This window comes from Terrapene carolina, unplaced genomic scaffold (assembly GCF_002925995.2).
Source record: "Terrapene carolina triunguis isolate 2854851 unplaced genomic scaffold, T_m_triunguis-2.0 Scaffold97, whole genome shotgun sequence".
Classification (NCBI taxonomy): Eukaryota; Metazoa; Chordata; order Testudines; family Emydidae; genus Terrapene; species Terrapene triunguis.
The window spans coordinates 20,163,475-20,190,259 of record NW_020664448.1 but is presented as its reverse complement, the minus strand read 5'-3'; the positions used below and the strand labels follow the sequence as shown (position 1 = coordinate 20,190,259).

The 26,785-nt window shown below is 39.6% G+C and overlaps 1 protein-coding gene across 1 annotated transcript in view; it reads right to left on the bottom strand.

Annotated features, from left to right (window-relative positions):
* ARHGAP42 (Rho GTPase activating protein 42) overlaps positions 1 to 26,785 on the bottom strand; it is a 281,853-nt gene that overhangs the window by 53,095 nt on the left and 201,973 nt on the right. Inside the window, exons 6-10 of the mRNA XM_026651599.2 lie at positions 26,541 to 26,651; positions 14,429 to 14,533; positions 10,730 to 10,859; positions 7,978 to 8,078; positions 2,438 to 2,547 (exon numbers count right to left, since the gene is read on the bottom strand). Of these exons, the coding sequence (XP_026507384.1) occupies positions 2,438 to 2,547; positions 7,978 to 8,078; positions 10,730 to 10,859; positions 14,429 to 14,533; positions 26,541 to 26,651 (557 nt within the window). The remainder of the gene's footprint in view (positions 1 to 2,437; positions 2,548 to 7,977; positions 8,079 to 10,729; positions 10,860 to 14,428; positions 14,534 to 26,540; positions 26,652 to 26,785) is intronic.

The window sequence follows — 26,785 nt, the reverse complement described above, 5'->3', positions numbered from 1 at the left end:
CCTTTCCAGGTCTTTAAAGACTTTGTTGTACCTTATAAACCGTATGAGTAAATAATTATTCAATGAAGGCCAAACCCTGCAAGTTACCAAATGTCCTTCCTCACTGACTGAAATTGATCACTGTTGAGGATACTCAACAATTCTCAGGATTACATCTAAAAAAAATTTAAGCCTAATCTTTAAAATCAGTACACAGTAATTTAAAGTCAGTCATTAGCAACTTTGTATTCTTCCCAATTCCCCTATGTTTTAATAGTGTATAAATTAAAAAACATGAAACAGCAAGAAAGTATTTTATCATTACAAATATATTTGACATCAGAGTCTCCCTTTCACAGAGGAAGCCAAGTTTCAATTTATGTCATCCAGAAGTGATTAGTGTCACTCTTTGCATATGGGCTGCCTGCCAACTGATCATTTCTCATTATCATGTTGACCACAACTTTTTATCTCCTCTGCTGACTCACACAAACCTCCACTGGTTTCCTGTTAAATATGAAACCAATTTCAAAATTTGACTTCTTGTCAGTCTCTGAAAGGTCTGTCTCCTCTCATAATAGTATTTTAAGCAACCTTGTGAACTAGTGTGCTTTCAACTTTTTTGTCTAAATTTTCAGAAAACATTTAGATGTAAGCTCTCTGTATTTTAACTTGTTAAAGCAAATCAAAATAAACAAGACTTGTTAAACCAAGTTAAAATTAACAAGTTTTATTCCAAAAGTGTATAACTCCATTTAAAGAGAACTGAAAGAATTTAAGATCTTTCTAAAAATTTAAGGACAAAACTCACTTTTTAACTATCTTACAGTAGCACTACCATCATTTTGTCTGATAAAGTTAGTTCTGATATATTTTGATCTTTGAATTTGAACCACTCTCTGATTTTGGTTTTCCAAAACAAAATTGTAACCTATGTTTTTTTTTTTTTTAACAAAACCAGAACAAAAACAACCCAGGTTTGCCCATATTTCTGAAATTAAAGGGCACCAAATATCAAGTAATTTATCCCAACATATCCCCACCCCAAATTTGTAGTGCTAATGACTGTATTTTACCTATTAATATAGGACTTCAGATTACAGGTATATTTATCTTTCACAAGCACAAAATTCACCACAAAATTAACATGTTATAAAATAGTGACACTTCTGTATAATACATTACTATTATTATTGTAGTCACAAAATATTTCTCAGAGAAAGATCAGGAAAGATTTATATAAATAGTGTGAATTTACTAATTCTGTTTATTTCACCATGATTCAAGGCAGATGTTTATCCACCTTTTCTCTCATGTCCACTAGCCTGAAATTCTTAAAAAAGAACAAATATTACTTTCACTGAGTATTTGCATTCCCCCCCAAATGCTGTAAAACTGTTCCTATTCATTTCATACAATTAAATATTTCCAGTAGTACCTGGAGAAACACTTGTACAGCTATTTCAGCATATGGGAAAAAATAAACTTTCTTAATTTTAACTTTAATAGGTAGAAATATATTTAACTTCCACATAATTCATGTATAACTAGAAATTGTGGAACAACCAATTTGAGAGAAACATGGAGTGTATGTGTGAGAGAGAGCGCACATTTTTTTAGATATTTATCACATGGGCCAAAATTCTAAAATTAGCCTCCTTAATAGAATCATAGAACTCAAGGTAGGACTAAGTATTAGCTATACCATCCCTGACAGGTGTTTGTCCAACCTGCTCTTAAAAATCCCCAATGAGGGAGATTCCACAACCTCCCTAGGCAATTTATTCCAGTACTTGAAAACTGTTATGTCCCCCTCAGTCTTCTCTTCTCCAGACTAAACAGACCCATTTTTTCCCAATCTTCCCTCATAAGTCATGTTTTCTAGACCTTTAATCATTTTTGTTGCTCTTCTCTGGACTTTCTCCAATTTGTCCATATCTTTCCTCAAATGTGGCGCCCAGAACTGGACACAATACTCCAGTTGAGGCCTAATCAGCGCGGAGTAGACGGAAGAATTACTTCTCGTATCTTGCTTACAATACTCCTGCTAATACATCCCAGAATGATGTTTGCTTTTTTTTGCAACAGTATTACATTGTTGAATCATATTTAGCTTGTGATCCACTATGACCCCCAGACACCTTTCCGCAGTATTCCTTCCTAGGCAGTCATTTCCCATTTTGTATGTGTGCAACTGATTGTTCCTTCCTAAATGGAGTATTGCACTATAAGTTTATTAATTGAACTATAAGTTTTCCAAAAAACAGATATGGTTAATTGTGCATGGATAATACACACATGTAGTGTTATTTGTTTTGTGGTCAGAAAAATAGGTTTTGAGCAATTAGGAGCACACATTTGAAAGTTTGGCCTTATATGCGCATAGTTCTTATGTAAATATATTTACATACACTTTATTAAATAATTAATAATGTTCTTTAAAAAAAGAACCTCAAACCTTTCAGATACTTCAATATCAAAACAGAAACGTTTGTCAATTGAATCAGTCTTTCTCCGGATGCAGGATTTTAGCTTGAATATTTCTGGTGAGCTTGTGACAAGGCCATTCTGTAAGACATACAAAAAAAGAAAATCAGCACGCAGAGATTACATTGCGAACAGTGGGCTACAGAGCGAACAGGGGCGTCTAACAGGGAGTTTAGAGCGGGAGTTCGGAAGGGGAACAGGAAGGGGGCAAGGTACATTTGCCATTCTTTAAAACCTTTAAACTAAACTATAATAAAAACTTCTTGATTTAAACAAAACCCCTCTCATTAACATAGGTAGCTGTAGGAGAGAATGCAGGCAGAAGCCCAGCAGCAGAGTGGGGGCTATCCTGTTTATTGCGCTCAGTGTAGCATGTATGATTACCTGCCCTGTGGGCGGGTGGCGTATGTGTGCATTCAGTGCAAGGAGCTCCTGGCCCTCAGAGACCGCATATGGGGTTTGGAGGCCAGGGTGGCAGAACTGGAGGAGCTAAGGAAGGCAGAGAGGTATGTTGATGAGGCTTTCCGGGACACTGTAGAATTGTCCCACCTCCGGTCAGACAGACCCTGCACAGTTAAGAGGATGAAAGGCTCAGGGAAGGAGAGCAATCAACAGGACCAGAGCGAACCTTCCCATAGTTGGAACCCTCCTTCCAGATGATGTTGGGGTATCCTCTCGCACTGAGGTTACCTCTCCGGGGGAGGGAACTCCAGTCATTAGTTAAAGGCAGGTGTTAGTAATGGGAGATTCGATCATTAGAAACATAGATAGCTGGGTTTGTGATGACCGGGAGAACCATATGGTGACTTCCCTGCCTGGTGCAAAGGTTGCAGATCTCTCGAGGCATCTAGATAGACTTATGTGTAGTGCTGGGGAGGAGCCGGTGGTCGTGGTACATGTAGGTACCAATGACCTAGGGAAGGGTAGGAGAGACATCCTGGAGGCCAAATTTAGGCTGCTAGGGAAGAGGCTGAAATCCAGGACCTCTATGGTGGCATTCTCAGAAATGTTCCCAGTTCCACACGCTGGGCCAGGTAGGCAGGCGGAGCTTCAGAGTCTCAATGCGTGGATGAAACGATGGTGTAGAGAGGAGGGGTTTAGATTTATTAGGAACTGAGGAAACTTTTGGGATGGGGGAGCCTATACAGGAGAGATGGGCTCCACCTAAACCAAAGTGGATCCAGACTGCTGGCACTTAACATTAAAAAGGGTGCAGAGCAGTTTTTAAACTAAGAGATGGGGGAAAGCCGATTGCTGCAGAGGAGCATGTGGATCGGACAGAGACTTCTCTTAGGGGAGAGTCTAATGATAGAGAATCTCCAGGTTATAGTCAGGAGAAGAGGATAGAAGAGGATAAAGTAGGGGCCAGATAAGAGAAGAAACATTCACATAAAAAAGAATCTGACACATCAGAAAAAGGCAGACAAATAAACGGTGACAAGTTTTTAAAGTGCTTGTACACAAATGCTAGAAGTCTAAATAATAAGATGGGAGAGCTAGAGTGCCTCGTGTTTAAGGAGGATATTGATATAATAGGCATCACAGAAACCTAGTGGAGTGAGGACAATCAATGGGACACAATCATTCCAGGGTACAAAATATATCGGAAGGACAGAACAGGTCGTGCGGGGTGGGGAGGGGAAGGAGTGGCACTATATGTGAAAGAAAATGTAGACTCAAATGAAGTAAAAATCTTAAATGAATCCACATGTTCCATAGACTCTCTATGGATAGTAATTTCATGCTCTAATAAGAATATAACAGTAGGGATCTATTATCGACCACCTGACCAGGACAGTGATAGGGACGATGAAATGCTAAGGGAGATTAGAGAGGCTATCAAAATAAAGAACTCAATAATAGTGGGGGATTTCAGTTATCCCCATATTGACTGGGTACATGTCACCTCAGGACGAAATGCAGAGACAAAATTTCTTGATACTTTAAATGACTGCTTCTTGGAGCAGCTGGTACGGGAACTCATAAGGGGAGAGGAACTCTCGATTTAGTCCTGAGTGGAGCACAGGAGTTGGTCCAAGAGGTAACTATAACAGGACCGCTTGGAAATAGTGATCATAATATAATAACATTTAACATTCCTGTGGTGGGAAGAACACTTCAGCAGCCCAACACTGTGGCATTTCATTTCAGAAAGGGGAACTATGCAAAAATGAGGGGGTTAGTTAAACAGAAATTAAAAAGTACAGTGACTAGAGTGAAATCCCTGCAAGCTGCATGGACGCTTTTCAAAGACACCAGAATAGAGGCCCAACTTAAATGTATACCCCAAATTAAAAAAAAAACACAGTAAAAGAACTAAAAAAGAGCCACCATGGCTTAACAACCATGTAAAAGAAGCAGTGAGAGATAAAAAGGCATCTTTTAAAAAGTGGAAGTCAAATTCTAGTGAGGTAAATAGTAAGGAGCATAAACACTGCCAAATTAAGTGTAAAAATGTAATAAGAAAAGCCAAAAAGAAGTTTGAAGAACAGCTAGCCAAAAACTCAAAAGGTAATAACAAAATGTTTTTTAAGTACATCAGAAGCAGGAAGGCTGCTAAACAACCAGAGGGGCCCCTGGACGATCGAGATACAAAAGGAGCACTTAAAGATGATAAAGTCATTGCGGAGAAACTAAATGAATTCTTTGCTTCAGTCTTCACAGCTGAGGATGTTAGGGGGATTCCCAAACCTGAGCCGTCCTTTGTAGGTGACAAATCTGAGGAATTGTCACAGATTGAAGTGTCACTAGAGGAGGTTTTGGAATTAACTGATAAACTTAACAGTAACAAGTCATCGGGACCAGATGGCATTCACCCAAGAATTCTGAAAGAACTCAAATGTGAAATTGCAGAACTATTAACTATGGTTTGTAACCTGTCCTTTAAATCAGCTTCTGTACCCAATGACTGGAAGATAGCTAATATTTAAAAAGGTCTCTAGAGGTGATCCCGACAATTACAGATCCGTATATCTAATGTCAGTACCGGGCAAATTAGTTGAAACAATAGTAAAGAATAAAATTGTCAGACACATAGAAGAACACAAATTGTTGGGCAAAAATCAACATGGTTTCTGTCTTACTAATCTATTAGAGTTCTTTGAAGGGGTCAACAAACCTGTGGACAAGGGGGATCCAGTGGACATAGTGTACTTAGATTTCCAGAAAGCCTTTGACAAGGTCCCTCACCAAAGACTCTTATGTAAATTAAGTTGTCATGGGATAAGAGGGAAGATCCTTTCATGGACTGAGAACTGGTTAAAAGACAGGGAACAAAGGGTAGGAATAAATGGTAAATTCTCAGAACGGAGAGGGGTAATGAGTGGTGTTCCCCAAGGGTCAGTCCTAGGACCAATCCTATTCAATTTATTCATAAATGATCTGGAGAAAGGGGTAAAAAGTGAGGTGGCAAAGTTTGCAGATGATACTAAACTGCTCAAGATAGTTAAGACCAAAGCAGACTGTGAAGAACTTCAAAAAGATCTCACAAAACTAAGTGTTTGGGCAACAAAATGGCAAATGAAATTTAATGTGGATAAATGTAAAGTAATGTACATTGGAAAAAATAACCCCAACTATACATACAATATGATGGGGGCTAATTTAGCTACAACTAATCAGGAAAGAGATCTTGGAGTCATCGTGGATAGTTCTCTGAAGACGTCCACGCAGTGTGCAGCGGCAGTGAAAAAAGCAAACAGGATGTTAGGAATCATTAAAAAAGGGATAGAGAATAAGACGGAGAATATCTTATTGCCCTTATATAAATCCATAGTATGCCCACTTCTTGAATACTGTGTACAGATGTGGTCTCCTCATCTCAAAAAAGATATACTGGCATTAGAAAAGGTTCAGAGAAGGGCAACTAAAATGATTAGGGGTTTGGAACGGGTCCCATATGAGGAGAGATTAAAGAGGCTAGGACTTTTCAGCTTGGAAAAGAGGAGACTAAGGGGGGGATATGTTAGAGGTATATAAAATCATGAGTGGTGTGGCAAAAGTGAATAAGGAAAAGTTATTTATTTGTTCCCATAATATAAGAAATAGGGGCCACCAAATGAAATTAATGGGCAGCAGGTTTAAAACAAATAAAAGGAAGTCATTCTTCACACAGTGCACAGTCAACTTATGGAACTCCTTGCCTGAGGAGGTTGTGAAGGCTAGGACTATAACAGGGTTTAAAAGAGAACTAGATACATTCATGGAGGTTAAGTCCATTAATGGCTATTAGCCAGGATGGGTAAGGAATGGCATCCCTAGCCTCTGTTTGTCAGAGGGTGGAGATGGATGGATGGCAGGACAGAGGTCACTTGATCATTACCTGTTAGGTTCACTCCCTCTGGAGGGAGCACCTGACATTGGCCACTATTGGTAGACAGGATACTGGGCTGGATGGACCTTTGGTCTGACCCAGTACGGCCGTTCTTATGTGACTGATATCATAGAATAGAATATCAGGGTTGGAAGGGTCCTCGGGAGGTCATCTAGTCCAACCCCCAGCTCAAAGCAGGACCAATCCCCAGACAGATTTTTGCCCCAAATTACCCCCTCAAGGATTGAACTCACAACCCTGAGTTTATCAGGCCAATGCTCAAACCACTGAGCTAGTCCTCCCCCATTAAGGTCCTCTGAATATTTACACACAAGCGTAAACCCGTCTTACTCTGCTTAAATTTAAGCATGTGTATAATTGCTTGCAGGGCTTAAAATTATACAAGCATATTATACAATCATTTTTATCTCTGTCATATATATATATTGTAAGAGACAACATTACTTAATATACTTTCTCACATAATTGTTTACCATTCTTCAGACAGTTCAATATAATATATTTAATAAAATGTCTAATTATGAAAGTTTGCTTTGAAAACTCTCTCTAAGTAAAACTATTGGTATTTATCAAGTCTGAAAATGGCCCAGTATCTACATACACCTCTACCCCGATATAACCTGACCAGATAAAACATGAATTTGGATATAACACGGTAAAGCAGTGCGCCGGGGGGGGGCTGCGCACTCCGGTGGATCAAAGCAAGTTCAATATAACACGGTTTCACCTATAACGCGGTAAGATTTTTTGGCTCCCGAGGACAGCATTATATCGAGGTAGAGGTGTATTTATATCTGATATGATTAAATGTCAATCAACTTTTAAGCAATAAAAATGAGGATGTCTAACTCATATTTCTGTGCTAAGTATTGTAGTTTTCTTACATGTTCGGAGATACCACAGAAATTGTATTGTATTTAGCATGTATGGTATTTAGCATGTAAATGAGTTATGGAAAAAGTAGATATTTTCATTTTAAATACTTAATATGACCTTTATTTTTTTCATAAGTAAAATCATTTGTTAATCATTTTGTTGATCCATGACAGAGGGCATATTGTTTACTCTAACTTGCCTAATATATTATTTTTTCCTCATAAGTACATTGAGTAGACAATATAAAATACACAAGCTGATTCTCATGTGTATACTAAGAGATATGTCAAGATACTACTCACCACTTTCCCACCAGACTTTGTTTCAGCTGCACTCATTGTAAATGTTTTTGTCCCTTTATCGTAAGTACAGTAATGTTTTACCCAGGTAAATCCAAGGGGTCCTAGATGAAAGAAATGTAACAATTTTTTTTTAAAAATCTCGGTGGACATTTTACCACAATTTTATCATGTTATGGATACATGTTGTCTCTCTCATTTGTATTTCACAGGCAAATATTAAGCTGAGTCAGCAGCAAATCAAAGAGAAAAAAAAGTTGTCTGTTTTACTTCTGAACTATAAACACATTCTTATGGTGCTTTCACCACATTTTTTATGCTGGCATCATTTTCACCAACACTCAAGTTATATCAGAAGGAGAAAATTTTTCAAATCATTTTAAGGCACCTAAAGAAGGTCTGATATTGAAAAGTGCAGAGCACCTGCAGCTCTCATTCATGTCGACTGTAGTTGGAGATGCTTAGCATCTCTGAAAATCAGGCCACTTGTGTTTGAGTGGGTAAGTACGTCTTTATGGAGGCAAATACTTGGCACCCAGCTTTGAACATTTTAGCCCACACATGCCTGATTTGTGACATTATACTTGTTATTTATAACCCATTGTCCAAGTGAATACAATCCATTTTAAATCCAATTTTATTCTTTCCTGGCATCGTCTACAAATATTATCAAAACTTTGTTCTGAGGGATACCTAGTGCTCCTTTCCTCCAACCAATACTCACCATGCTATTTCCACAATATATTGTTATAGCATTTTACAAATTTGCTTTTTGGGAGAAATGAAATAACTCATTGTTTCATAGCCCAACGGTATCTTTAACCTCTTGTGTGGTACTAGAAATAAACATGTATAGTATTACATTCAGGAATGGCAAATATTAACCAACCAACTTTTGGACAGCATACATAACTGGTTGTGGGAAGCTAAAGCCAGCATGATAAGGAAATAAACAATTAGCACCTTCATCTCTGAGGCAGAGATTACAGACCTTCTGACTTTTCCCCAAAATAAACTAATGATCAAATCCTTTTTCAGTGAGAGGATGTCAAGTTGGCCTCTCACCATTTAATGAAACACTTCATGTGCCTAACATTTCACTCCTTTCTTGCTCTCCCATTAATAATGCCCAGTATAGTTTCCACTTAACACTGTTTTTTTTTATTATTATTATTCAATTAAAGTGTACATGCTCTGCTCAAACCTCGTCTATGCTACTGCTATTGCTGCTAAAAATCAGCAAGGTTAAATAAGAACAGAACAATGGCTCTCTCCTTTTTGGTCATATATGTTAATAGGAGTTAAGGCCAAGATTTCAGTGGGAAAGTCAATTATCTATAACACACTACAATTCCTTGAAATGGTTTTGGGAAGGCAGATATCCTCGTGACTGAATCTATAGTCTTTGGGTAAGACCAGGTATGATACAGGAGATTCTAATGCCAGATGCCAAGTATTTTAATGTTAGATATAGAAATTAGGAATGAATCAAAATTGGATTTGTATTCAAATAAATACCAGCATTTTATCATGATCTGTATTTGTTAGATCACCAAACTTGCATGCACACATACACATCTCAAACAAGGTCTCCCTACTTCTCCAGCTTCAGCCAGGCCCTCCTCAAACAGAGCACTGCATAGCACACAGGATTGAAATTGCTTTACTAAGCGGTTATAATGAACTTGGTGCAGCTCACTCAGCCCGATTGTTTACATTTGATTAGCTCTGAACAGTGCTATTTGATACTGCAGATCACATACAGCTTTTAATCTCTCTTCTGTCCTCAGTGTTTGGTATCCAGGGCTGTTCACTCTTTTAGTTTGGGTCAAACTGCTCTATGGTACATGAATAGCGTAGCTGAAGTTGCGTATTTTAGGTCGACTTACCTGGCTGTGAGGACAGCGGTGACTCGACCGCTGCCGCTCCCCCGTCGACTCCGCTTCCGCCTCTCACCGCGGTGGATGTCCGGAGTTGACGGCAGAGCGATCGGGGATTGATTTTATTGCGTCTACACTAGACACGATAAATCGATCCCCGATAGATCGCTCGCTACCCGCCGATCCGGCGGGTAGCGAAGACGTGCCCTCAGTGTTCTTGGTTAAGTCCATTAACTTTTTATTCTATTTGCTTAACCTCTTTGGACCCTGCTTAATTCCAATGCCTTTTCTTATCACTTGCGCATAGATGAGCTATAAATCTATACCTCTTTATCAGGGTTCTCCAGTTACCTTTGTTTTTGTATTTCATGTTGTTTCTCTCACATATCAAATTGGAAGTTATACTTTGTTTTGCTTCTAAGTCTCTACATCTTATGCTTTGCCCCCAAATGTCTCATGGATTGGACACTGGGTTGCTCCCTAGAACTCCTTGATCACCCTATATCTGTGAGGATCTGCTAGAGGCACTGGGGCATTTGGGAGGCATAAGACTGCTGGCTTTCAAGAGACACAAGTGGTGGCAGGGGGTCACCTGAGGCATGTGAGAGTGCTGAGAGGCCAGTCTGTCAGTTTTAAAGAGAAAGGCCTCTAACAAATCAGGATTCTTTTTTTCCAGCTTATGATTAGTTGGGGCCAAACAGCTCCTGGGAGAGTTCCCTGTGGGCCAGTCTGACCTTAAATACAAACAAATCAACAAAACAGATATGAAACCTGCCTTACAATTTACCTGGAACAATTTACTTGGCATCCCCTACAAGCTGAAATGCAATAAGGCAATCGTCAAATACTGGTTGTACACAGATGTAATTACTCACGTTTCTCCTGCACATAGAGATAGCCTTCCATTGTCCACTGACTGGGTGGTTGGTAATCCTGGTTGGCAGATTTCATTCTCTGCATCAGTCTCTCTACTTCCTGCCTGGTACTTTCAAAATTATTTCGTGTCTAAGGAAAATAAAACGAGCAAAATCGTACTAGTAACTTACTATTTCTGAAGAATCTAAGACTATAAGTATAGGTAGTATTACTACCTCTACTACTACACTGGCATATGCTAGTACATTCACATTTAAACAAACCGGGATGCTGCTCCAAAGGAAATTAAGTTCTTAACCCTAGACATACGCTATCCTCATTACTACTGTGTCAGCGGAGCACTGAAAACCTTGACTTAAACCCACAAAAGTCAAGGAAATTCAGAGTGAAGAGCAGGAGCTAGATCAGTGGTTCTCAACCTTTCCAGACTACCGTACCCCTTTCAGGAGTCTTCTTTTTCTTGCGTTCCCCCAAGTTTCACCTCACTTAAAACTTACAAAATCATACATGAAAATACAAAAGTGTCACAGCACACCATTACTAAAAATTTGCTTACCTTCTCATCTTGACAATATAATTACAAAATAAATCAAATAGAATATAAATATTGTTCTTACATTTCAGTGTATGGTATATAAAGCTGTATAAACAAGACATTTTATGTATCAGAGGGGTAGCCGTGTTAGTCTGAATCTGTAAAAAGCAACAGAGGGTCCTGTGGCACCTTTAAGACTAACAGAAGTATTAGAGCATAAGCTTTCGTGGGTGAACGCCCACTTCATCAGACGCATTTTATGAAATTTTAGTTTGTACTGGTTTTGCTAGTGCTTTTAATGTAGCCTGTTGTAAAACTAGGTAAATATCTAGAGGAGTTGATGTACCCCCTGGAAAATCTCTGCTTATCCCCAGAGGTAGATGTACCCCCGGTTGAGAAGCACTGTGCTAGACTTCACTGAAAGTACATTCAGTATCTTGCAAAATCTAGCCCTATCTGGTCAAAACATACAATCAGATATTTGCATGTTTGTGAAAATTACACCTTGTTCCTGCAGCAAATTTTAAAAGGTCAGTAAGAATAATCCTAATCCTAGTACTTAACTGGTATATACTGTATTATATTTTCATGTACCGAAATTAACTAATTAATCCTCACAAGGTCCCTGTGAAGTAGGAACAGTATGTACTAAACTAAAGCTGAAATTTACTTAGCCCATGTCTGTACAGCACTTTGAAGATGTAAAGCACTGTAAGTAAAGCACTGTAAGTACTGTAAACTCATGCCACTGTAATTAGAAAACAATAAGTGATTTAACTGACAAAAAAAAATTAAGCCCCATACATTCATGGCTTTAAGCATTAGTATAATCACATGCAGGTTGAAGCACTCCTCTCTGAGGCAAATTGTGTTTAGCTAGGTAGCGAAGTCTAAAGAGGCAAGGTTCCTCCAAGAACTTTTAAAGAAAACTTTTTCCTAGGGAGACCAAAGGTCCAATCCAAACTCCACTGAAGTCATTGGAAGTCTGGCCATTGACTTCAATGGGCTTTGCATCACGACCCCTGTGCCCCTGAAACCAGGAAGGACCCTGTTTTCAGTGCTCATCCATATGTCACTGCTGATGTTTTTTTTTAAACCAAGACAGCGTTTTGTCTCAGTTCTTGTCAAACCAAGCAGAGTGGCCACCTGAAGGAAGTGGCTGGCAAGCTGATCCAGTGAAACTGACATCAGGCTGGGTGAGAACATGTGGACTCTTCAGGACCTATCACTTCAGAAAGGGCTGTCACATATTATTGTTGTCCTTCCCTCTATCAGGTCACCCAATGAACAACCCTCTTGAGACAGCCTTCCCTCATGCAGAAAGTGTGATTCAAGTTCAGTCTGAGACTGGGCACTGCTGTGAGTGATGAGTCTACAGGCAGCTCAGTCGATTCAAGCTTCTGCTCAACTCCTCTACATTGCAGGTGAGTATTGGCCTGTGAAAGGGGCTATTAGAGGAAAGAACAAAAGGGGAAAAGGAGGCAGACCAAAGGATAGAGTGGATGTGATGGAGTGAACACATGTTGCAGAGGATGAAGGTGAGATAGCAGGGCAAAAGGTAGGGAGGGAAGATGAAAGAAGCAGGAAAGAGGAAAACAAAAAGAGAGAAAACTAAAGCATTGAAAATATAAGACAAAGGAGTGGACACCATTTTTTCTCCTCCACTTCCTCGTCTCTTGAGAGCTTCCTATATGCCTCCCTGATCACCACCACACCCAACTAACTCCCCCCTCTCTCTCCTGCAGGAAAACCATCGCCGTTTTCTGTTCATCACCCTTTTGCTTACATAATTTTAAGTGTCTAGCTTTCACATGTTTGGGGGGGGAAATCAAAAAGGTTTCTTCTTCTCGCTGCCTGACCCAGAGCTATGGCCCTGCAGATGTCATCCCACAAGCAATTTAAAAAAGAGATTAACAATTATTTAAACAAGAGAAAGAGGTGAATGTCTTTTTACCTAATGGTAAAACAGGAGAAACAATTTAGCAATTCTGGTTCTCGTGGCACATTTACATAGAAGGTGTTAACACAGTCTCAATTTATTTTTTATCTATCTTTGGTCCATTATCCTAGACCCAGACTGGTGGAGATCTCCCATACTTTAAACTACTTAAGTCACTGGACTGGAGCATGGGTATTTTCTCATCCCTGCAGTGAAGCAAGAGTGACCCCTTGTGCCTTTAACAAAAGTGGCAAATATACAATTTGGAAGAAGAAAAGATTGTGAGGACTTGCGGACAGAGGGGGACTTCTGTGTGCAGACCTGTGTGTGAAGTGAGGGCAGTGTTAGCGATCACCACTCTATGTCCTTGGACCGTGCTCTCCATGGGTTTCAGGATCCACATGTGGGAGCAGGCATAAAGGAGGATAGAAGGGTTGGGGCCAAGTGAGATACACATTGTATCTCACATCAAACCTAAGAAGAATACATTAATACAGTCCAGGGCAAAACCACCTCCATACTGTGGAGTCCTTCACCCTTAAGGGAGTGGTTGCAGGGGCAGCAGCTAGCAGTAAAAGTCCTGTCAGCACATCTCCCCTGGAGCCATGGAGACCAGCAATTGGCCTGTAGGCTGCAGGTTTGGGAGAGGTGATCTCTCAGGTAACTAGAGCCAATCCCCTGGATGACTTTCAGTATCAAGACAGGGACTTGGAAGTACACTCCATATTCAATGGGGAGTCAGTACAGACAACAGACCAGCAGGGCTAGTGGATCATGGAAACCTGTGGTGCTAGACAGATGAGCTGCTGCATTCTGTACCACATGAAGCATTTCCTGGACATAGTGCCTAAGTTAGGAAAGCACCTGAGCACGTGCTTAAGTCCATCTCTATTCAAGACAACTTAAATATGAACTTAAAGTGTGAGCTTAAGTGATGTCCTGTACAGGGATACATTTGTGAATTGAGGAGACAGTGAGTTGCACTAGTCAAACCTGGAGATCATGGATCAAACATCTGACAACTGATTTTCAAAGATTTCTGGTGGAAAGAAACTTGATGCCATACCTTTCATTCAGCAAACACTTTTCAATTATTCATATTTTTTTATTTACGTTTCAAAACATTTCAAGATTTAGAATTGCAATAAAGCATTTCTACTCGCTCTTTTATTATTTTGAAATTCAATTAGCTGAGAAATTGTAGTAAATACGGTTCAATCTTACATTCTGCAAGTTGAATTGCAACTGTTGCTTGTATGGGGTGAACTCCTGGGCCAGTTCATATCCCTCATGGTAAAAAGTAAATAATCCCTGAAGAAATGCCAAAAGCTGGAAAGGTAAAATAAGATGTTAATGCCAAAACATGCATTACAAATATTAAGAACCACGAATATCAAAACAGGCATTATAAATATGAATCATCACAAATATAACAGAACACATGCTGATTTAGAAATGACATAAGAACATAAGAATGGCCATACTGGCTTAGACCAAAGGTCCATCTAGCCCAGTATCCTGTCTTCCAACAGTGGCTAGCGCCAGGTGCCCCAGAGGGAATGAACAGAATGGGTAATCAACAAGTGATCCATCCCCCGTCGTCCATTCCCAACTTCTGGCAAACAGAGGCTAGGGACACCATCCCTGCCAATCCTGGCTAATAGCCATTGATGGACCTATTGTCCATGAATTTATTTAGCTCTTTTTTGAACTCTGTTATAGTCTTGGCCTTCACAACATCCTCTGGCAAGGAGTTCCACAGGTTGACTGAATTGTGTGAAAAAAGACTTCCTTCTGTTTGTTTTAAACCTGCGGCCAATTAATTTCATTTGGCGACCCCTAGTTCTTGTGTTATGAGAAGGAGTAAATAACACTTCCTTATTGACTTTCTCTATACCAGTCATGATTTTATAGACCTCTATCATATCTCCCCTTAGTCGACTTTTTTCCAAGCTGAAAAGTCCCAGCCTTATTAACCTTTCCTCATATGGCAGACGCTCCATGCCCCTAATCATTTTTGTTGCCCTTTTCTGTACCTTTTCCAATACCAATATATCTTTTTTGAGATGAGGCAACCACATCTGCATGCAGAAAAAGTTATTAACTGCAAAAGAGAAAAGCAATTTCAAAGCACAACTGACCCATTGTCCTTATATACAGGTGAATCTTAAGATGTTGGAAAACAAAAAATAAGGATACCTTATTTGTTGATCTCCTCTAATTAGCAAAACTATTATCTTAATACTTTTGGAGCCCATGCATGCATTCCTGGAACACTCAAAATTCTCATCACTTTGAATGGCAGCTTTGCATGAGCAAGGAATGCAAACTTTCAAAGTTCAAGGGATTTTTGTTTTGTTTTGAATCTATGACAATTCAGAACATTTTTCCACCTTCCTCATTCCAAAATCTCTGTCTATGACCTATTTTCTCCAGATGAGAGTCTTGAAAATAAGTTTTGGACAGCTTTATAACTGAAATGAATACAAAAAGTTCCAGACCACGTCTTCCTGCTCTAAAGAACAAAATATAAACTCTGATGAACTTTAACTGGTATGTCTTTTACAGTTTCCAGTAAAGAAATTTAAATCTGTATCAAGACTTTTTTTTTTTTAATTAACATTTAAGCAGGAAAGAGTTCCACTGAAGTTTTCGAAAAACTCATTTTGGTCCTTTAATAAATATAATCCTGCCATCTATTTATGTTTAAAAGCCTTGTATTTAGGTTGTTGTTTTTATACTGTGCCTATTGATAATAAAAAGAGGATGACTTCTGATAATGCAGCAAGTTATATCACTATTAAACCTTTTATAGCTAGTTTTTCTTGTGGCATATGGCATAATTTAGTTTACTGTAATTATCTAAACATAAGAGCCTGAAAATGAAAGCACTATAGATACAAAGTATTATTAGTACTATTTTTATAATTATAGTACTTTATGTTTGACATACAAGTCAAATCTACAATAAGGATGTTTTCCACTTGGATACATAATTGAAAAGGCGGAAATCAAATGCTTAATGCATTTTTTCTTTATTTATGTTAGCAATACCACAGATTATGAAAAATGAAACATTTTTAAAGTACTGATTTCACCATTTGTGCAATTTATATGATTTTTTTTTTGCACTTCTCTCACCTGGGATATTGAAACTAGATTGTTCTGTCTCATTCACTTGTTTCATGTGCCAACAGAGTACTGCATTCTAGGGTGGCGAACAATGCAGTTGAATATTTGAAATAAAGCTGCTGCTGAGGATGATACTTTGTACATCTAGAGACCCTATGACCCAAAAAATCCCTCAATGCCCACTGGTAGAGGGCCCACTATACTGTAACTCATATCAGGCTGGGCACACTCACTACCCCCAACACCTGTTGTCATAATATGTATCTAAAAAGTATCTTGTAATGTGTCGTATGTAAATTGGTGACATGCTGGTCCTGACAAATCACTGTAATGTGCGTACTGGTTGGGTACAAAGAGTTACATATGTGTGCCGACATAGATTCTTAAAATATATTTGGGAGGCAGTGCATGTGTAACCCACACTCCTCCTGGTGTGGTGTTCTGTCCCATCTAGTGGCACCAAGACCACTTAGTGAGAGTTAAATGAGTCTGCTCTACAGCCTTAGGTAACAGCCAGTTGGCTTTTAGCTCATGCTGTAGAGGCTCATGGACTAAGCTCCAGACATCCCCGGTTCAATCCCACCCGCCGATAACCAGGGTCTGTAGGCGTTACACATACATCGAGCCTGCCCTAGACAAGGAATGTGGATTGCCTTGTCTGATTGGCTTGAATACAGGCAGAGGACAATTAAAGTATATTTGCATATAAGGTAAAAAAAGCAATCAAGCTAATGGAGGAAGTAACTTAGAGAGCTCACCAGAGGTCAGAGTCTGTACCCCAGGAAGCCTTCCTGGTTTTTGACGCAGAGACAATGGTCTTTGGTCAATATAAGGGGAACAAAGACACATTTTAGTTATCCACCACTTAGGGGACAGAGAATACAACATCGTCTGAGCCTGTGAAAATTGGATCCCCTGGCCTGGAGGGCTAGAGATGCCGGTAACTTGATGCAAGTAAGAAAACTGCTTAGGCAAAGACTGTAAATTCCTAAAATTAAGTTTGAGTCACTAGAAAGCATGTTTTGTTTTGCTTGTAACCAGACCTCTCTCTTTTTCTCTTTCTTAGTAGCACTTAAATCTCTGTTCTTTATTAAGCTTATGCTTGTTTTATTACAGAACCACCTCGGTGCTGTGTATTAAAGTGAAGTGTGAGTCTTCAGCTAACTTAACAGGCCGGTAGGTGCACCGTCTCCTTGGAGTGTGTCACAGTGAGAGGAACTGGACATTGCAGAGAGACATCTCCAGGGAACTCGATATCTGGGGTTAACTGACTGTTACCTGCAAGACAAGGTTTAGACTGGCAGAGTCTCAAGGAGATTGCCGGTGAGGTACACAGACTAGCGTGGCAGGGAGCTGACACACAGTCTAATCGCCAGCAAAGCTCTCACCTGCTGAGACAGAGGGGTAACACAGTGGTTTTAAGTTCTAGGTGTCCTGAGCAGAACATTACGGGCCTTTCAATCTGTGTTTCTCAACACACTTTACAAACAACAATTCATTAAGTTTCACAATACTCTTTTGTAGGTCAGTAAGTATTATTATCCCTAGAGGGAAACTGAGACAAAGAAATAAAGCTCTCAAGGTTGCTCAGCAAGTCAGCGGCAGAGCCTGGAACATAAAATAGACCTCTTGCGCATTAAGCTTTTTTAACACCCTATGTTTATTTTACATATATGGCTCTGAATTACATGGCAATGTCCATTTCAAAGCAACTGCAGATTACACAGCCAAGAGGAAAGATCCTCAGCTGGTGTATAATTGTCATAGCTTCATTGACTTCAATTGGGCGATGGCAAGTTACACCACCTAAAGATTTGTCCCTTGCAACTTTCTCTTTATTAGAGGTTTTGCAAATAAAATGTGACAATTTCTCAGAAAAAATCAGAGCTCTAGCCAAGATCTGAGAATTAACATTGACTAGGGAATTTTTAAATTTGCGTTTTCCTCATCTAAAATATTTTTAGGACATCTTTTGTTTTAAAGCTACTCTGTAAATTTTTTTTTTAATGTGAAAAACCAAAATTAGAAGAATGCACTCTATGCTTATGGTGGGCTTTTTTAAATGACTAAACTATTAAAAAAAATGCACTGACCCCTTCTTGCTGTGTCACTTTATACGTTTTTTAAAGATAAGTTTAAGACCTGTTTGTGAAGAACACTCACTTTTGGCTGTTTATTCTATAGCTCTGGGAAAGATGCATTAAAAAAAAAAAATCAGCAAACCTCCTTCACACATGTCCTTTATATTTTTTTGTCTTCATTTTCCCTAATACAAAGGGCTTTTGTTAAGGTTTGAGCATACTGTGAAATGAGAAAAAAATACCTGGCACTAGATGGCAGCAAAGTTGAATTTATAAGAAAGGATAACACAACTGGATAAATATAAGGATAAAATGCTTTATGTTTTAGCTATGGTGCATTAAGTTGTGTTTGTTTGTTTTTAAGTGACTATTCTTGCAGTGTGGTGGTTGTGCATTGCATGGGATCTGGCCTTGGGAATCTCTTGGTCAAGGGCTCCCCAAACACCCCCCCCCACCTACCCACCTCCCAAAATGTTAACGTGTCTCTCTCACTCAGTCCCCTGATGTATTTCATGCCCTGTGTAGAAATCATGTATACTGAGGATGCAGGTATGCATGTATGTAAACACCACTGATAGTGGAAGGAGACCCTGTTCTGTGATGCCCTTCCACAGCCCCTGCAGGAGAGATCATGGCCTGGCCTAATAAGCACTGTGTTTGGGGAGCCAAAATTGAGGTGAAAAACTTTTGTCCCTAGCTCATGATGTTTGTAGCTTTTTGGTGGCTACTTACAAGCAGCACTATGTCAGAGTCTGGCCCATTACATGTAAATTTAGAGAAAGCATGCCGAATGGTTTTTTTTAAAGATGATTCTCAATATGTATTTTTCAAGGTGATCTTAATGTGTTAAGAAGTGATTGGTTTCACCAAATGTTACATACAATCCCCAATGTGTTTATATTATCAATTTTCCAAGTGCAACAAGCACTTTACTGCTACTTCACTCTGAATACCTAATCAGCCAGATCAATACAGAAATCAGACTTGTACTCATTTAAAACAATAATCTGTCTGCATGCTGCGAGAGCTGCAAGGATTTCAACAGAGAACCTGAAATAGAATCCAAAGACTGCTTGGGCCTTTATTTATTTTTATGTAAAGTTTGTGACCCTGAGATTGCTTGGTCATTTCATTCTCACAGGAAGAAGATTGTACTTAGGTTTTGGACAGAAGAGGAATTTAACCTTTGGCCTGCAGTGCATCAGCCAAAAGTCACTGTCTCCTTACTTCAATTTATTTATGCATATAGTACGAAAAGGTACTTAGCTATCCAGTTTAAAATGAATTTGGTGAATAGCGTTGTGGGAAATGCAAAAAAGATGAAATTGGTTTTTGAGTTTTACTATCTAGACAAAATTTCTTTTTAATAAAAAACAGTATTTATTTTAGATAGCTCAAGTTTACACGAGACCATCATAAACATATACGCAATTAGAATTAGTTTTATTTATTTTTAAATCTTTGATGACTAGTTAATGATCCTATTCCTCACACTTCAGATAGGTCAGATTTTAATGATCTCTAAGGACCTGCTCCTGCTCCATGGAAATCAGAGGGAGATCAAAAGACGGAACAGGGTCCGACTAAGCAAGCATTAAGAGAAGTCTAAATTCAACTTTCCATCAAACCAATGTAAATCCTGAGAAAATGGCATTGGTTTTCACAGGGTTACTCTGGATTCACACTGGCATAACTGATAGCAGAAGTTGTCTGAGAGGTTGTTTTCATTTATTTATTTGCTTTTGGTTTTAAACGTGTTGCAAGGTTTATTGTAGAACTAATTTAAATTGTGCTTCAGAATTCAGTTCAAAACATTATTTATCCATCTCCATGCAGGTTTCACTCTTGTTTTCCAAGAAAGAATTAGTTTTAAAAGAGTCAAGTAATATGGTAGATTGCCCTGTGGTGGGAGCTGTGTGCTACAACATGTATGCTGAAAAGGAAGTCTGGGATACACACCTTAACGCACTTAAAACTGCCTTCACTAAAGAAGGGCACTCCACCAGAGAAGTACATTGCATCATGGAACGGGCCACCCAAGTACCCCAGGAGAACCTGCTTCAATACAGGAAAAAAATAAACCCACCACCAACTGCACACTCCTAGTTATCACCTACTACCCCACACTAGAACCCATATGGGGGATCCCAGATACAACCCATATTTGATGGGGGGACCTACCACATCTTGAAATAGATCTTTTCCCAAAGCCCTCTTCTTGCCTTGACAGAACCCCACAACCTCATCATCAGAAATAAGCTCCCCACAGACCAGAACACACCAACTCAAAGCAGCACCAGGCCCTGCTAGAACAACAGATACAAAACCTGCAGACAAATTTCCACTGCTACGATGATCAATACCCCACACAACACACCTTTCAAGGTCCATGGGTCCTGTCCATGGTGTACCTCATCCAGAGTATCAAATGCCCCACTAGCAATCATGTGGGTGAAACAAGACAATCCCTACACTCTTGAATGAACACACACACACACAAATGATAACAGACAGAAACACTTTGTCACCCATGAACAAAACACTTTTCACAAAGCGATCACTCCATATCTGACTTCCCAGTCCTTGTCCTCACAGGAAACATGCACAACACTTTCAAAAGACAAGGGAACTTAAATCCATAACTCTGCTGCACGTTAAAAACCATGGACTTAACAGAGACACTGGTTTTATGTCCCATTACAACATTTTGTAACACACTCCTGCATTGCCTGCTAACCTTCCATTGTCCTACAACTGCAGACATGTTAATTGCCCACTTCAATTTGTGTGTCTCCTATAAGTGTGTGAACCCTTTATGCTTAACAATCTGTCCCACCTTATATTTATCTTGGACACTATGATCACCTTCTCCAGACTTCAGGGAGAGCTCTGTGGGGCTTGAAAACTTGTCCTTTTCACCAACAGAAGCTGGTACAATAAAAGATATTATCTCTCCCACTTTGTCTCTGTAATACAGTAGAGGCAGCTCCCCAATCATTGTAATGTTAATAAAATGTAATGAAGAGAGTCCACAAAAACATTACTGATGCAAACACATTTTCTAACACCTGAATTATCAACAAGAAAAATAAGTAAGAGGAACTTCTGTATCATAATGCAATAAAATCTATAAACAGACTACAAAAACTGCTAACATTTGAGCCAGGTCTATATATCTAGGTTTAGATTTATTCTTAAATGGACCTACCCCACCCAGCAACAGTGTTCAGGAAGGGGACAGGGCAAGGGCAGCTAGAGAACGCAATGATTCACTGTCCAGTGGACAGCATTCACTGCAGTGTTTCTATAGCTTCCTTTCTTTGGTAGAACCACCAAAGGCAGGACAGTACTGAAGATACCCCTGCCATCCTTTGAGTATGAACTCTCTTGGACTGCAAAAGCCACAGGTTACCCACAAGAGTCATTGTCTCCATGGAAATTATTATCCCCAAGGACAAAGGGTTTTGAAGACTTCAAGGCCAGAGTCTTGAGATGAGAGGCACTGCACAGCAAGCACAGAAGTAGACCCATGGCCTCTGGGGTTGGATACATAGGACCTTTGTAAAGCACTAGAGCCCCCATCTTAGAGATAATCCACTGAGCGTGATTCATCCACCATCCCTCCCTCATAACCCCCCCCCCCAAAAAGAAGACTATCCTCCTACCTGGCAATTCCCTCTCCAATGCACTAGTGTAGACAAGGCTAAACTTGGGCAAACACAGTTTAACTTAAACTAAACACCATATTCCCCAAATGAGAAGTGGTAGTTTACCCACTTCTTTTTCCCCCCACTCCTCCACTGCACCAATGGGTATTACACACCTCATAGGATATGCTGGGTTACTTTACCCACTTTGTTTCCCACAACACCGAACCTTTCCAAGGTTCAGTATGCAGGGACATTAATAGTGCAAAGTGTCAGGCACTTAGGCCTGGTCTACACTAACCCCCCAAGTCGAAGTAAGGTACGCAACTTCAGCTACGTGAATAACATAGCTGAAGTCGACATACCTTACTTCGAACTTACACGTTCAGACGCGGTCCACATGCGGCAGGCAGGCTCCCCGTCGACTCCGCGGTACTCCTCTCGCCGAGCTGGAGTACCGCAGTCGACGGCGAGCACTTCCTGGTTCGACTTATCGCGTCCAGACCAGACGCGATAAGTCGAACCCAGAACTTCGATCCCCAGCCGCCGAACTAGCGGCTGGGTGTAGACCAGCCCTTAGGGACTAACAATAATTTTTTTTGTTATAAGCTGGAATCTTATCAGTTGAAAGCGACAGAGGTGGCAAAAGTCCTGGGTGTATTGGTTGATCACAGGATGAGTAAGGGCTGCCAATGTGATGCGGCCGTGAAAAAGGCTAATGCAGTCCTAGGATGCATCAGGCGAGGTATTTCCAGTAGAGATAGGGAAGTGTTACTAACATTATACAAGGCACTGATGAGACCTCATCTGGAACACACAGTCTCCCATGTTTAAGAAAGATTAATTCAAACTGGAACAGATGCAGGGAAGGGCTATTACAATGATCAGAGGAAGGGAAAACCTACCTTATGAGAGGAGACTCAAAGAGCTTGGCTTGTTTAGCCTAACCAAAAGAAGGCTGCGGGGAGATATGATTGCTCTCTATGAATACATCAGAGGGATAAATACCAGGGAGTGGGAGGAGTTATTTCAGTTAAGGGCCAATACAAGAACAAACGGATATAAACTGGCCATCAATAAGTTTAGGCTGGAAATTAGACGAAGGTTTCTAACCATCAGAGGAGTGAAGTTCTGGAACAGCCTTCCAAGGGGAGCAGTGGGGGCAAAAAAACCTAACTGGCTTGAAGACTGAGCTTGATACATTTATGGAGGGGATAGTATGATGGGACTGCCTACGAGGGCATATGGCTGATCTGTGACTGCTGGTAGCAAATATCTCCAATGGTCGGTGGTGGAACACTAAATGGGGCGAGTTTCTACAGAGAATTTTTTTCCCAGTTGTCTGGCTGGTGAGTCTTGCCCACATGCTCAGGGTCTGATCGCCATATTTGGGGTCGGGAAGGAATTTCCCCCTGGGTCATATTGACAGAGTCCCTGGGGGTTTTTCACCTTCCTCTGCAGCATGGGATATGGGTCACTTGCAGCTTTAATCTAGTGTAAATGGTGGATTCTTTGTAACTTGAAGTCTTTAAATCATGATGTGAGGACTTCAGTAACTCAACCAAAGGTTAGGGATCTATTACACGAGAGAGTAGGTGAGGTTCTGTGACCTGCAATGTAAAGAGATCAGACTAGATGATCATGATGGTCCTTTCTAGCCTTAAAGTCTATGAGTCCTGATTGGCACAACAATTTCCCCTCCTTTTACCTCCACATCAGAATCTCTCCTTTCCTCATTGACAGATCTCTTTGAAGGGAAATTTTAATAAAATAAAAATACAACTCCCTGTATTCATTAGTTATACTTAGGACACTTCAAACTGTATAAAGGAATGAGATACTAGGCTGGAGTATCAGAGGAATGATACCAGCAAAATACCTTATAATTAGCACAGCTAATGAAGAACAATTAAATGTTTCTGAATTTATATGACTCTCATCTCAGTGGTATCTGTGCACATGTGGAGCATATGTTGTGAACTGCATTGAGCAATCAATTCCATCATATACTAAAATAAGATAAATATCACAGAAGTTACTTAAGATGGCATTTTTCAGGAATCTGAAAGTAATTTGCACTACACTTTCCACAGCAAAAAAATAAATAAAAAAATAGAAATAACTCTGTCTAATGCCCTCCAAAATCCCTATTGAAATATACGAAATGAGTGACTTTGTCTGTCAATTACCCTCTGTGTAAGTGTTTACAGTATGATGTTTTTATATACATCATTTTAAACCTCAACAGGCCACATTTTTTTTACCACTAGTTGCTGCTTTCTAGGACTTCACTAGGGAGAAAAACATAGAAAGTCAGTCTCTATTGTTCATTCCACTGATTTCAAATGAAAAAATATTAAGACTCTCATTTAACATGCAATTGTTAACATCCCACCTAAATCCACTCTAAAATGCATCTACAACCTGTGAATCATTTCCCCTGATGCTTGCATACAGTTATAAGGACAGCCTTATAGAAGAGAAAGTTAATGGAAAGTTGGCACTTTGGACTTCCTAAAATCTTCAGGTGAGATTAAAGTTTTGGGTTTTTTTCCTACTGAATGTGTTTGATACTACAAATAATGTTTTGCAGTGGAACAGTAAAAATCTTCACCAACAAATGTCTCTAAGCCTTTTTCCCCATGCTTCCCTTTTAGCTTGCAATGTCCTTCCAAAATCTAGGTATGCCATGCTGTTGTAGCTATGTCGGTCCCAGGATATTGGAGAGACAAGGTGGGTGAGGTAACATCTTTCACTGGACCAAACTTCTGTTGGTGAGAGAGACAGGCTTTTGAGCTATACAGAGCTCTTCTTCAGGTCTGGGAAACTTACCTCAGATGTCACAGTTATATACAAGATGGAACAGATGGTTTAACATATGTAGTTAACACATATTTCAAGGGATCATTCAAGGTGAAGTGGCCATTCACACCCCTACAGTCATACGTAGGAAAGGGAGGGGGAGAGAAGCAGCTGAGGGGAGGGTTGTTAATGGGTTATAGACTGTTGTAATAAGTCATGAATCCAGTGTCTCTATTAAGTCCATGATTTTTTGTGTCTAGCAAAGTAATGAATTTATGGACACTGGAAAAATCCACACCCCTAAGCGACATAATTTTGCTGGCCTAATTCCCCATGTAGACAGCGCTATGTCGGCAGGACAGCTTCTCCTGCCAATACAACTACCGCCTCTTGGGGGTTAACTTCACTGACGGGAGAGCTCTCTCTCTCTCCCCTCACTTTAGAGCGCCTTCATTAAAGCTGTGCCGATGCAGTGTTTTAAATGTAGACTTGCCCTAAGTTTCCCAACATGAAGAAGAGCTCTGTGTAAGTTTAAAGGCTTGTCTCTTTCACCAGCAGAAGTTAGTCCAATAAAAAATATTACTTCACTTACCTTGTGTCTTCCAAAATCTACTCAGCAAGCCTGTTTCTTCATGCTTTTCAAATCTTTCCTAAAATCCCATTTTTACAGCCCCAATATGAAATGAGGGTGAAATCCTCGCTCTGATTTGCATCTTTCCTTACTCCTCCCTATTTTGGTGTACATTACATCCTCACTGATAGCAAGTCCATAATATAAATTATAAGTAAGGCTATGTTTTAGTCATGGGTATTTTTAGTCGCTGGATCGAGGTTCATTAGTTTCTCACCAACATGCAAATATTCACTTTGAAATATATTCTCATCTCAAAATACATGAAGATAGGCACTTAGGGTAGCTCTTCTTGGGGAGGGGGGACAGCGGGGGAGAGGCCGGGGACTAGGCTCCCCAGCCAGGAGCTCAGGGGCCGGGCCCACGTCTCATCTACATCTACACTGCAATTAAACAGCCCCTTAGCCCAAGCCCCAGGAGCTTGAGTCAGCTGGCATAGGCCAGCCACAGCTGTCTAACTGCAGTGTAGACATACTTTAAATATAGATTTATAAACTTAACTGAAGAGTCCTATTTATTAAAATTTTGGCACAACTTCTGCCAGTCACACAGTGGTCTCAGACATGTTCTTCTACAGACATTATATAACTTTACAAAAATACCTTAATAACTATACAAATGAATTTTTAATAATCTATTCATGTTATTTCATATGTAACTTAGCAAAACTAAACATGAGGTAAACTTCATACTCTGAGCACTTGAAGACTAATATGTTTGGAATTTTGAGCCAATTTTTATATTAGGAAATCTCTGTTACGTGTTGCATAGACACAACCTTTTAAGTTCAGTCATTAAAATATCATGCAGATTTCAAACTTATTTTACTTCACAGTACACATGAAAACTTTTGTGCAAATCTTTAAGAAATGGGGATAATTCCCAAGGAAAGAACTTTATGCCTGTTTGCTCATGAACTACTTTCAAGAACTCCTTTAATTAAAAAGAGACCAAAAAATAAGAACATTAACCAAAATTTTCATCTTTAAATACATTCACTGTAAATGTAGGTAAAGGAAGTGAAAAATAAATACAAAACTTACAGGTTCAACAAATTCAAATTTCTTTTTCTCCTGTACTTCTTGAATTTTAAACACATATTCTAATGACGCTTCATAAAAGTTTTGATGTTCTCTGTCAATCTGCATATCTGCCTAAAAATAAAAATGAAGTACATAAAATTAATATTAATTTTTGGTTATAACTGGCTCACTTAGTATTTCCATTATTAACTATTTATTTAAGAGTCCCCTAAGTTCCAGTTTCCTGTTTTATTTCCCAGCCCTAT